The sequence below is a fragment of the Oppia nitens genome, unplaced genomic scaffold, assembly GCF_028296485.1.
Source record: "Oppia nitens isolate AA-2021 unplaced genomic scaffold, nextdenovo-longstitch-racon4-pilon3 scaffold1_pilon_pilon_pilon, whole genome shotgun sequence".
NCBI lineage: Eukaryota > Metazoa > Arthropoda > Arachnida > Sarcoptiformes > Oppiidae > Oppia > Oppia nitens.
This window is the reverse complement of record NW_026533199.1, coordinates 7,808,501-7,822,600: the sequence shown is the minus strand read 5'-3', so window position 1 is coordinate 7,822,600 and position 14,100 is coordinate 7,808,501. Positions and strand designations below refer to the sequence as shown.

The 14,100-nt window shown below is 23.8% G+C and overlaps 4 protein-coding genes across 4 annotated transcripts; 2 read left to right on the top strand and 2 right to left on the bottom strand.

Moving 5' to 3' along the window:
• Positions 1 to 116: 116 nt before the first annotated feature.
• Positions 117 to 3,446, top strand: LOC128966500 (clotting factor G beta subunit-like). Its single transcript, XM_054313349.1, has 5 exons — positions 117 to 175; positions 2,030 to 2,439; positions 2,526 to 2,564; positions 2,621 to 3,325; positions 3,391 to 3,446. Exons 1-5 carry the CDS (start codon positions 117 to 119, stop codon positions 3,444 to 3,446), a joined length of 1,269 nt encoding a protein of 422 aa, XP_054169324.1.
• Positions 3,447 to 3,522: 76 nt separating this feature from the next.
• On the bottom strand, positions 3,523 to 4,205 carry LOC128951824 (uncharacterized). The gene has a single exon (XM_054297103.1). It carries the CDS (start codon positions 4,110 to 4,112, stop codon positions 3,543 to 3,545), a length of 570 nt encoding a protein of 189 aa, XP_054153078.1. The 5' UTR covers positions 4,113 to 4,205; the 3' UTR covers positions 3,523 to 3,542.
• Positions 4,206 to 4,250: 45 nt separating this feature from the next.
• On the top strand, positions 4,251 to 5,481 carry LOC128966499 (tRNA (adenine(37)-N6)-methyltransferase-like). Its single transcript, XM_054313348.1, has 3 exons — positions 4,251 to 4,584; positions 4,662 to 4,819; positions 4,886 to 5,481. Exons 1-3 carry the CDS (start codon positions 4,364 to 4,366, stop codon positions 5,479 to 5,481), a joined length of 975 nt encoding a protein of 324 aa, XP_054169323.1. The 5' UTR covers positions 4,251 to 4,363.
• A 568-nt stretch (positions 5,482 to 6,049) lies between these two features.
• LOC128952126 (uncharacterized) lies at positions 6,050 to 7,837 on the bottom strand. Its single transcript, XM_054297463.1, has 2 exons — positions 7,187 to 7,837; positions 6,050 to 7,017 (listed from the first exon to the last, which is right to left on the bottom strand). Exons 1-2 carry the CDS (start codon positions 7,206 to 7,208, stop codon positions 6,449 to 6,451), a joined length of 591 nt encoding a protein of 196 aa, XP_054153438.1. The 5' UTR covers positions 7,209 to 7,837; the 3' UTR covers positions 6,050 to 6,448.
• Positions 7,838 to 14,100: the final 6,263 nt, after the last annotated feature.

The window sequence follows — 14,100 nt, the reverse complement described above, 5'->3', positions numbered from 1 at the left end:
AATAATTGATAGACTAATATACCAGATTTTAATAACTTTTATATTATTAAAAAATATATTGATATTATGTCAATAACAATGTTTGTTATATTTTTAAAAATAAAAAACTATTTGAAATGAGAGTTATTATAGCTCTTGTTATTAGTGATGCTCTCAATGTTACCGTAATTATTTGGTATATTTATTGGTAATTTTCCGTACATTTGTTAGCAATAATGTATGCATTTTTTGTATCATTATTTCTAGAAAAAAATATGTGGACTACATTTTGTGCCAATAATTTTGACCTTCAATTTATTGGCAATTTATTTTTGTTTTTTTTAATTAATGTTTTATTTTAAAACAAAATTTAGCATTTTTTTCGAAAATTATTAGCTAGCATTTAATTTTCTAATTTTTGTCTAATTAGATAACATTTTTAAATTATAAATACTAACTGATAAAATAAGGTATGAAATAAACGAATTTTTATTATAGTTTAACTAATATTTTTTACCAAATTATACGGTAAAATCATTAAATAATATTTATATTGAAAATCACTACTTTTTGAAATAAGCACTCAAACAAACAAACAAAAAATTTATATTTAGTTTTAAATAAATCTAAAACAATCAAAAAAATATTCATATGATATATCATGTGATATAATAAGAATAAAAAATGATATTCTGTTTTAATATCAATTTCACAGAAAATGGTTTTTTGTTATTTCATTGTTGTTTTGTTTAATATATATATATTTTGAAACATTATAAATGTACAATTCAGATGATTTTAACAGTTATTATTATAAATTAAATTTAAAATTCAGTTTTTAAAAACATAAAAATTGAATTTCATTATATTAATTGAGTAGGATTTTTTTCAAAGTCATTTAAATGATGACTTAGATCTGAATTCATTAAATTTGTTTAATATATATTATTTGTAATCTAATTAAATCTTTAATTGAAAACATATATTCTATATTAACACAAATTATATGTGATTTATGATTTGAAATTAAAGATTGCAATTTTCTTGTTAAGCTATCAATTATTTTAGAGCATATATTCAGTATATGCGAAAAAATTATATATATTTATTAATTTTAATAAATACCATATACTGTATATTATGTTTAAGTAATGTTTATTTTTTTAGATGAAATAAAGTAGTTGTTTATATTGAAAACGAGAAATTAATTTTGTTAGTAATATAAGAATTTATAATAATTTAAGTGATGATAAATTTATGTTGTTATCTTTTTTTTAAATGTTTTGTTTATTATTATTATTATTAATGTAAAACATAATCACAAACACCTACATAAAAATTTTATATAAACAACTATTAATCATACTTTTTGTAAAATCTTATTCAAACATATGAATTAATACATTTTGATTATTAAATTATTAAGATTTTTTACACACATTTGCCTAATGTATATTTATTAAAATATTTGCCTAATTATTATATTACATATTATAGTATTGTTATACATAATTGATTAATAAGATTTGTTTTTTGATTTCATCATTTGTACACGTTTTCATATTTTAAAATAATATATATTTAATACATTGATATTGATATAATAAATATTAGTAATAAAAATTTTAATTTTATTTATAAAACATGTCTATCTTATTTTTAAAAATAATAGAATTTTTACAGAATATTCTCTCAACATTTAAACAAAACATATTATTTATTTTTTTGGTAAAATTAATCGTTTCGTTTAACAATTGTCCTAATTTTGATCATCAAAAAAATATTTCAAACATATGACTGATAATGACATCGTTATCATTGGTCACGAATTTTTTTTGGCAGATGTCCTCTAATCACGATTAATAATAATGTATAAAATTAAATAAATAAATTGCATATAAAAATAAACGACAGTCCAATAATAGATTTATTTTATTAAATTTCTGTTTTATATTTGTATTTTTTTGAAAACAAAAATATCTTATGTGATAATGTTATCAAATATTTTTTTCAATTATTGTATACTAATTACAATTATTATTCATTCAAGTTTTTCAGTGAATATATTTGCCAGAAATATCAATAATACATCGGAGGATGAGTATGTGGTTTGCGACCATAAACTAATAAATGGGTCGATAGTAGCTTCGGGTAACGGTTCGGATGTCGACTCTAGCCGTGAAAACCTATGCAAAGTCGAGTGCTATACTAAACTGAAAAATCCTGGTTTCTGTCAGATTCATGCACTGAATCCGTGCAAAACAATGAATATTATGGACATTGAATCGGAATCTGTTGTCAAATGCCGACAAAATAAAGACACAAAAGAAGTAAAATTCTTGTCAATATGTTGTCCGTTCAAAGATGAAACAAATCAAATAAGTCTGTCCACTGAAACCACTAATATTACCACTACTACTACTACTTCTACTACAACTCCCAGTCCTAACAAAAAATTTGGTATTTATTTTCATAATTAATTCATATTTTTTAATAATACCGTATTATTATTATTACTATTTGACTCTTAAATTATGTTCGTAAAGATTGTGGTAAAAGACCGAACATTGCAGCCATAGTTGGAGGTAACTAAGCCTTTAAGACTCTTTTATATGATATATTTATCATTAATAATCATCAGGAATAAGCTCACAGCCCAATACCTGGCCATGGATTGTGTCAATATATGAACGACAGGGTTATGACAATAGGCCCCGTTTCATATGTGGCGGAACCATCATCAATGAACACTATATATTATCTGCCGCTCATTGTTTTGTCCGCTATGGTCAGGGAGTGGGACGGATACGACCCAATCGTTTTGTCATCAAAGTGGGCGCACACCGACTCTCTGATCCAAAAATTGCATTCATTGAGTTGTCTCACATAAATGTCCACAAAGATTACAGTTCAATGCAACACTACAATGACATTGCATTACTTAAAGTCAGACATAAGATTGAATTTTTGCCAACAGTTGGTCCCATTTGTTTGCCGATTGGTTCAAAGTTTGCAAAATTTGAAGAATTTATAGGAAGGCCTACTAAACTGGTCGGATGGGGTGCCACTCGATTCGGTGGTCCAGTGAGTGATGAATTAAGAGAAGTCAATGTCAACATCATAGACAACAAGGACTGCCATCGAAATTACACACAACTTAATGGTCTTCAAAATGGATTTCCTAATGGCATTAATCATCTGCTAATGTGCGCCGGTATTATAGGTGGTGGTAAAGACTCGTGTCAGGGCGATAGCGGCGGTCCATTGGCGATGGCCATCGATGACCAGTGGTATGAAATGGGAATCGTCTCTTTTGGCTACAAGTGCGCTGAACCAGGATTTCCAGGTATTTCTCAAAACATAAACTCAAATATTAAAATAATTACAATTAATGTTATTATCAATTGTCAGGCATTTATACACGAGTCAAGCATCACATGGATTGGATCCAACAAAATACCAAATAATTCATTTCAATTTAATATAATTAATAAATAAATTAACGTTTTATTAAATTAATAAAAATTACTATTTTTATGCTAATTGTGTTATAAACCTATCATTTATTTTGTTGACTGTTTGTCGAGTTTGTCGATCTGTTGTCTAAGTTCTTTGAGTTCATCTAACCTTTTCATCAGTTGTTTAGTGTCTGCACCCATACGTTCAGCGTTACCAATAGCCGACTCAATCATCGGTACCTCTAACTGTGGCATCACCTCAAACAATGGTCGACCCATTTTTTCGTCGATATCGTTGGGTTCTCGAAGATATGCAAAGTATATCAAGAATATGACCGCAGATATCATCAAAATAGGTCTTTCATACCACAGGATGTCATTCATCTCTTCATCGGACAGACGAAAGTTCATATATGCCTTGTGTTTGAGGTGAGCATCGCTTGACGTGTATTTAATTGGTTGTTCATCGGATACTTCGGGTTTGTGACCGGCGGAAGATTGTCCATCGCTTGGTTTGACATTAAAACAGTCAGTGCTTCGGTGAACAAATCGATTGGTCACCAAATTATCGCTGTTTACGGGCCGTCGAATGCGACCAAATAAGCTGATTAGTGGCCACAATTGGCGCCGTCGGTGCGAACAATGTAAACACCGATACACGACATCAGTTAACATGACTTTTATGTCAATCAAATGTCAAACATATAAACACTAGAAATAAATCAATTGATTGATTGATTCATAAATAAAATTATAGTTTGAAATCAATTGTATGTTTGAATCAAAACAATAAACACATGTTTATAGTGAAGACAGTGTCGCCCACTGTATGTATAGTGTGTTCAATACAATCACTTTTGTATTAACTCTACAATAATTGTTGACAATATTAGACCACTTTTTAGCCGTCGGTTATACCTAATTGTATGGACAATATGGCCAACAGTTGTTCATCGGCGCAACCGACACGACTGGATCAATGTCTTCAAGCAATCGGTTTTATGGAATCGGTTTTCAATAAGAAGAACGGAACGCCTCGACAGTCGGCGATATGTCCGCAAAGCAAAGGATGTATTGATTTAAATAAATGTCTTTTCAATAATCCGATGCACTCTTTGATCGGCATTCAAGACTTCACTCACATCTGGTATCTCACCATTTGATTCATTGCATACAAGCATTCAATCACTTATTACCACTAAATCATTATCTTTTTCACTGAAGGGTTCTCTACTATTTCCATATGAACACAAACAAGAGGTGTCCATCAAAAGTACGTCCGCCGAGACTTAACGGTCAGTCGTGCGGTGTATTTGCCTCGCGATCGCCGCACAGACCGAACCCAATAGGCCTATCACTCGTCAAACTCGAAGACGTTAGAGGTTTGTATCAGTTTATAGTTTTATTCACAAGTATTTAATAATAATTATTTGTGTATTATCTAAAAGATGGCAAACTATATGTTTCTGGAATTGATTTATTGGACGGAACACCTATTCTGGACATTAAGCCGTATATCAAACAATATGATTCACCCGACTGTCTACCGATGCCGGCCAACATCGACCGATGCCTTACAAGTAGTGAAACTAGTAGTGACAGTATTAGTGGTGATTTAGAATCTTTAGTTGTACTGAATAATGATAATGAAGTTACCACTCAAAGAGTTTCCAATGAATTGCAACAGTTTGACAATAATTCGTTACCAAATGACTGGATTGATGGCAGTGTTGTCAGTGAAGTTAGCGTTGAATTTACCGAAAAGAGTTTAAAACAATTGCAAAATTTTCACACCAGAGTTGAAAAAAATCTGTGTGACTATTGTCTTAAATATCTGAAACCTATTGAGTTAAGAGATGCCATAACAAACCTCTTAAGAGCTGATCCGCGATCTGTTTATCGGCGCAACAAATGTGTCGATCGGTTATATTATTTTACTATTGACAGCATTCACATCACTTCGTGGTTCGACATCGAGACCAATGTTGTCGAAGTGATCAAAGTTAAGCCATTTATGACCAAACAGTTATCAAATGTTGACTGATATATCATTATTGTTAAAATGTAATTTAATTAAACATTTGTCATATGAATTATCAATACTAATATTCATATTATTTTTAAATATATTTTAGATTTACTGTTAATGTTTTATAATTGATATTTTTATTTGTTTAATATTTTTTAATCAGATAATTGACATAAATGTCTAATTGATACAAACATTTATTAAACTTTGAATAAATTAACAAATATATGGGATCAACTGTTATTAAATACCTATCGATTTTATGTTTATAGACTACTCTAAATTTGTTTTTTTTGTGTGTGAGGGAGTCGGGTGTGCGCCCACTTTGATGACAAAACGATTGGGTCGCACCCGACCCACTCACTGTCCATATCGGACAAAGCATTGAACTAATAAATGTGATTATAACTGATTTGTTAATAAAAATTATTTAATTACATTCATTATTAATTGTGATTAAATACCTTAATAATAATAATACAACTTTAATTAAATGTTATATAAAAATTGATATTAATATTGCTTTCATTTAATTACTAAGCATTTAGTAATACTAGTTACCGGTAATTATTATAGTATCATATATGTACTGTATATAAATTTATAATTATAATAAAAATTGATTAATTAAACGATAAATTTTATAGGTGTTGTCAAAATTAATTTTCTAACTGATTAGTCATACTTTTAATAATAATAATTACATACAAAAAATATGATAACATAAACCAAAATAAATTTAGAAATCTTTAACATTAGTGTCATTATTAATATTTTATTATTGATTGTTTCAATCAACAAATAACAAAAAAAAACAATTAATATTTATTAATTGTAAAAATAATTTCAAAAATAATTTTGAATAATAAAATTATAATTAACTCAATACTTAGTAACAAATTTTAAGGTATTCACAGCTAAGTAATCATTTTGAATGATTACCAGTAATTTAAAAAAAAAATGCGAGATATTTTTTATTTGACTATTTGTCATTATTAACATTTATAGGATGATAACAATTGGGAACAGCTATTAGTGATTTTAGACCATCACTACTAGTATTGTTTATCAATGGATTATTACTTCTTCGGTGGTGTTGTCTGTGAGTCATCGTTGGTGACCAACAACAGCCTTTTTTAATGCATACCTCTTTAGTAATGGTGGGTTCGTCCGGATTACAGTCGGTACGATTGTTTAGCTTAATATTTAGACACTGAGCACTTGTAGACACATTATTTGCATTAAATATCAAATCAATGTAATCGTCGCTGACTTGAGGTTCAGTAATGTGGACATTGACTGACTTATATGTAAACTTCATTAGAGTTATCACTGACACTGATATTATTAATAGTAATAGAAGTGACAATAAAGTCATGTTTAGGACATTCCTCTGTGTTTGTTGTCTTTGACTGGGATTGAGAACCAGTACGTCCTCACGGCTACACATCTCTATGTTTTCGCTGTCAACAGATCTTTCATCATTAGATAGATATTTGTTGGCCGACGTGTCAAACATTTTGTCGGTAAATATCCGGTAAATGTAAAAAACTATTGAAAAATGAGGTATTTTTTAAAATAGAAAAAAAATTATTAATATTTTTAAAAACAAGTTATTAAAATTATGATAATATCAAAAACATAATAATTATTGCTATTTTTAGTAAAACTATAATACAATATTTAATTAATAATTCACAACAACAAAAATTATAATTACTTTTTGGGTTTTTGTTAGACATAGCTTTAAAACACACACACAATAAAAAAATCTTAAAAATTAATTTTTTACACCAAAAATAAAGATTAAAATGGAGAAGAAATATATAATTTTTATGTATTAAATAAAAACAAATTATTGTAATAATTAATCACAAAAATAACAGGACTTTCCTTCCGGTACACAATCTGTCAGCCATACAGTTATACAGAATATATTATTATTATGATTATTGAGGAAAGGGGTTAAAAACAATACAATACATAACTGTGCAATAATAATATTATTTTTTTATATCATCGATACACATATACAGTATATAATTATAAAACATCCAATTTTTTCACAAAAAACTAATTTTTAACGCAAAATAAAAACTTTATTTGACATCTCATAAAATTATGATCATATGCTGAGACCAAAGTAGTAGTGGTTTATACACACATATAATAACAACCGGTTCGTTAATAAGTCACACTAATATGTAATGAAAACACACACAAAATATATTTATTTTGCCAAAAAAAATATTTATCGGTCATAATACGTGAAAATCATTTGAATATATCAAATATAACTAACTTATACTTTATTTAGTATAAATAAATGTTTTTAAAAACAAATTATTATATAAGTTAACAGAAATTTTAAATGATTGTTATCTCTCATTAGTTGTCGTTTACTAGTTGTAATAAAATCAGTGAAAAATAAAAATTTTGTTTTTTTGAATTATTAATAATTTGTGCGAAAATTTCAGCTAATATCTGAAAATGTATAACTCATTCAATTGGTATTCATTAAAAATAAACACTTAATTATACTGTTTTGGGAAAAACTAAACATTAAGTCATTAGTTAGCAATAGTAAATAGAAAAGGCTTAACAGTTTTACTTTTAGTAGTTATGGACTCAGTTTATGATATAAAGCCTTGAAATTGTATGTATTAATACATAATAATAAATTTAATAAATTCAATAAAATAAGAAAATACTTAATGATTCTCAAACATATATATAAAAAGTTGTTTTCAAGTTGTTATTAAAACTATTAGACAAATAAAGTTTATACAGTGATATCATGTATATAAAGTATAAGTATATATTAAATATATATTAAACACAATAATTATTAGTATTTTTGTCTATTTAATGATTATTCATATATACTTTAAAAATAACAAGCAAATTACATTTACTAATAATTTAAATAATATTTTATAAAAACATTTAAGATAATTTATTTTAAATTAAGTGTAAATATATTGTACTTGAACTGCTAGTTTATATAGATTAAAATTTATATACAAAATAAAAATTTATCATATTGTATAGTAAATAATAAAAAATGTTATGTCAAATATAGAGTATTTATATTTTGGAAAATAATAATAGTAATTAAAGTTGTTTTTAATATCAGTCATCAAGATAGTGCTAAATAAAACAAGTTATTATTAACAAAATTAAAAACAATATAAAGTTACAAAACTTATAAACTAATAATATTATAACGTTATAGTTAAAGTATAGATATTTTAGCTAAAAGTTTATGAATTGATAAAAAATCATATTAAAAAAGTTATACTTTATATCATTATTTATATATTTTTTAAAATTAGATTAAGGTCAATTTTATAGATATTAGCAAACATTAATACAAATAAAATATTAAACTAAACTAATTTATCTAAAAATATATTATATATAAATCAACATATAAATTATATGCGATTATTAAAAACCAAAATTTTAAAATAAATTCCAAATCTATAATATTTGACAAAATTAATAATATATATGATAAATTATATTATATAAAATGTAAATACCAAATAAATTATAAATTTCTAAGTTAAAGATGTTTTTTAAATAAATAAATTTTAATAATATGCAAAACATAGTGGAAATGCGTTTTTATAATGCAATGAAACTATAATCTCCAAAATAAATTTAAAAAAATATTTTATTAAATAAAATAACAAAAACTTTGAAAAATATATAATTCAATTCATTTTAAATCACATATCAATTAAAAATAATACCGGAATTTGAAAGCATTGCTCAAACATTTAATAAAAACAGTTATAACTTTTATGTAACCATTATATCCAGTAATATAGTTAATTGTTTAATTCGTAAATAGATTTATAAATTTAATAAATAAAAAAATAAAACATTTTTTTGAAATATACAGTTGATTTGTTATTATATTTATTTTATCAATTTATTATTATTATCATTGATGGGCTATAATTGATTAGATTATCTCAAATGTACTGTAGATACGATAAAGCGATAAACTTTATCAACGCAACATTATTTAAAATTCAAATTTAAACAATTAAACAAAAATATATATTTATTGGTAAACTTTTCTACAATTAATGTAAATCTGTTTCATTGCTTTCAAAATCACTTTAATATTAATAAAATTCTAATTAATTTTGATTTTTGTTTTAAATAAATGTTTTGATGTTTATATTGATTTTATAATCAATGAAAAAATAAGTGTTTGAGGCTATTGAATGAAAAAACAAGTTTTTATTATTTTGTAGTGAAAATGATATGAATATAACCACTAATGACCTCAACAGTCGATATCAATTGAATATCTCATCAAAAAGTATCTAATCTAACGGTTTGTTGTTGTTTTTTGATGGATAAGAAAAGTTCAACAAATTATATTTTAAAGTATAGTTAATATTATGAATTTTTTTAAAGAAAAAAGCGCTTAAAATTTAATGCAATTTAATGGTTAAAATGACAAATATATAACATATATATTATTATTTAAATAATATATTTACTAATAAATATTTTTAAAAATGTAAATACAAAAATTAATCCAATAATTAAGTAGTAAAAACGAGGAAATTGTGATATAATTTTTAAAAAGTTATAATCAAATAATTTTTTAAGTTTTTAATTATTACATAATAATAAATTACATAAAATATAGAAGAAAATAAAAATATATGCAACAATTTATAGTTTACATTTAGATTACGTGAATATTTATATAATCTGTAAAAATATCACTTATTAAAGTAATTATGGTTTTTAAAGAAAATGTTTTTAGGGTTATATTATAAATGGCATTTAGAATATAGTATATCCAAAAATATATCCATACATTCAAAACATATTGAATACAATGAATTATAAGTTTTTTTTATAAAAATAAAAATAATATAAATGTTTGGGTAATAGTTTTCTTTTATCTCTATTCATATATAAACATATATAAAATATAATGTTAGGTTTGAAGAGTCAAATGGCCATCATTTCCGATGCCATGGCTTTCAAACACACAATTATGGCATCACATCATAGATACAAACACACACACATACATACATACAGTACACACATCTTTTAAATATAAAAGATCATAAAAGATCGGGTTGTGTAGAGTTGCACAGGTAGCTAATTATTAGTTATGCACTGCTTTTTTCATAGACAAAAATGAGTAGACACACACTCACACACACACACACACACACACACATACGTACACAAAATCTTATTAGTTACTTCAGGTATACTGAATATCATATAATGTATGTATTAAATAAAAGCAATGTTTTAGATGCCGGACAAGTAGTTTATGGTCCTTCACCTCTCAATTTATTGCCAGTAGTAGTAAATGATTGAATGAAAGCCAAAAAATTATATATACTGTATATATATATATAAGATAGATAGAAATAGAGAGACCATAATATATATTGATTTTCATTTTAAATAAATACTTGAGAAAAAATATTGCAGAAATACATTGATGATAATAATAATAATAAAACTAATATTATATAATAATTATTAGTTATTATTTATTAATTTAAAAATGAAAAATAATATCAAAGTAACAATTTAATATATATATATATATATATTTCTATAAAATTGCATTAAATAATTTTAGTTTATAATATTTGAAAACAATAAAAAATTTAAATTGTTCGTAAAAATACTCGATAATAAATATATTTTTCAATCAATATTAAAATGAAAATATACAAATAAAATATATTGATATTTTTCGCACACGATAATATACAATTTATAAAAATCTAATAAACTATATATTCAATTACAATTTAAAAGCCAAAAACCTACAGTAAAATTATTTGCAATAAAAATAAGTAAATAAGAGTAAAGATTAACAACAATTTGTTAAAAATTTTATGTAAAATATCTTTAAAAAATCTTTCACTAAATATTATTTTTTATTATATCAACAATAAAATTACTAATAAAAAATGTTTGGTTAATAATACATCCATCCATAGCAGTGACATAATAGTAATGTCATCAAAGAGACGCAAAAAAGTGAAAGTATTATCTACTGAAGCAAAATGAATAGTCATAATATGATATCACGTCTCAGAGATACCAATCCCACAATAAAACAATATATGATATTCATGTTAAGTCTCTTAAAGAGGTCAATAGTAGTGTCAATACTAGTATTATAAATGAGAGAAAGTTATTAAATCAAAGTATTAAAGTGTCTCTTATTCATCAAAGTGTCAATGAATTGTTATTTTGCTTAATTGTATTAACAAAACACAAACTTTTATTTTAGTTTAAAGAATATTAAACAAAACAAAAAATATTTTAATACAATAACTAATAACAACAAAAACAAAAATTAAAGTGAAGACAAAAAACTTTTCAAAATATACAAATAAAAAACAATTTAATTTTTTATAATTTAATTCATATATTGTTTGAAATGCATTGCTATGCAAATAATGTCTATAATCTATCCAAAGAAAAGTTTTTTGCTATGTGTGTGTGTGTGTGTGTGTGTGTGTGAAAAACAATGCTAATTTTATGTATGGGATCACACACTATATAGCGGCAAACATACCCTTCCTATACCTGTTTATATTATTATTTATTATAATATTTAATATAAGGTATAATTCAATAAATAAACAGTAAGTGCTATTTACAAATGTAATTGTAATTATATGTTTTAATGAAACTTAATGTTAATGATAAACTGGTTGTCCTCTTAGGAAAAAACAGTTAGCTTTCCAAACCCTAACACAACAGTGAAAATGAGTTGCGATATTACAGTATAATACAATAAAAAGAAATATTGTATAAATTTAAAAACCAGTAAATATTATTTTCAAATGTAATTATTATTAAATATTTTTCATATACATAATGTCCACACAAATACAGACATTCACACACACACACACACACATATATATATATATATATATATATATAGCTATGGTTTAGCATTAAAATCAAATTAAATCAATTGAAAAGCAATATAATAAAAATAATTGATTTAATAATAATCATAATTATGCACTAGCTTGAAAAATTTATTTTAAATTTATTCAAAAATCTATTTGCCATTAAATGTTAAAAAGTAATTTTTGAAAGTAAAACAAAAATCTAAATTAGAAATAAATTCACATAAATTATAGTTACAATTGTAATAATATTAATATTTTTTTATTGCTATATAAAACAAAATATATTATACGTTTGAATAAATAATATTTTTAAATATTTTTATTTTGATAGTTTTCAAAGTCGGCATGCTAAATCATATAAAATATCAATATATTTTGTATATAAATTGTAAATAAATTTATATTATATTATATCTATTGTATAGATACATATTTTGAACATATATTAACTTAATATTGAACATATTATAAATATATATATAATTTACCGTACATATATATATATATATATATATATATATATATATATATAAATTGATATCTGAAATTGTTTTCTTAATATGATTTTCGTATTCAATATTAAGTATATTTATCTAAAAACAATAGTAATAAAAAAATTACTAAATTTAAAAATGTATATTGATATAACATTTTCAAGTTTACGTTAAAAGTTGTCTATAAGGGGTGTTTCGCATCAATAGATTGAGTTACGCTAAGATTGTCTCATAAAACGCCAACAATAGATCGGAAGATACAAAAAAATATATCATAAAAAAACTATTTTTATTTGTTATTTAATTTATAAGCCATGAGTAGTAACAGTCATCACAATAACAACAAACTTACAAAACAAGTAAAATCTTTTTAGGCATTTCAGCCAAAATCTTATGTATGTGTTATACATAAAAAATTTAGTGAAAAGATATACAGTATAACGCAAACTGACTGTTAGAGCACTGATGGGTCCACTGATTAAATCTGACCAAAAAATGTGAATATATTTAAAAAGTTTTATATTTTTGAATATATTATAATCTCATGTCATAAATATTTAATTTTATGACAATAATGTATTAAATAATAAAATAAATAAAATTTATATATTAAAGTGTTTGATTGACTTAATTTAATTATAAAACAATAGCAAATCTTGTAGTGTTTGTTAATATTTCTTTGAATTCAAATAAGAGATTCTTAATAAAATAAATATAAAAATCAAAAAATAAAACTATCTCTTATAGTCATAAAATATTTAATAACTTATAATAAGAAAGGTTTTGTCCCAAAATGGATCAAATATTTATAGATTTTAATGAAATTTCATATAAAATAAAAGGAAGTAAAAAGCTATTAATTTATTTTATAATTTATAATTTTGTAAATTACTATATATATTATTTTTTCATTTTTATGTTATTATTATTATCATAATTATATTATTTATTTATGTATTTAGTAATTTATATATCATAATTTGGTCAACAATATTCAATATCCATAACAATACTGTATATTTCAATGTCTTTTCGGGAAAAATCCTTTATTTATTTGTTGTTATTTTTCATACAATCTATTAATATAACTTAAATAAAATATAATTATTTTTTACATATGTTAATAGTATTATTATTATAATGTAACATAATATATCTTATCTATTAATGATATCTTTTAATACTGTCATATTTAACAT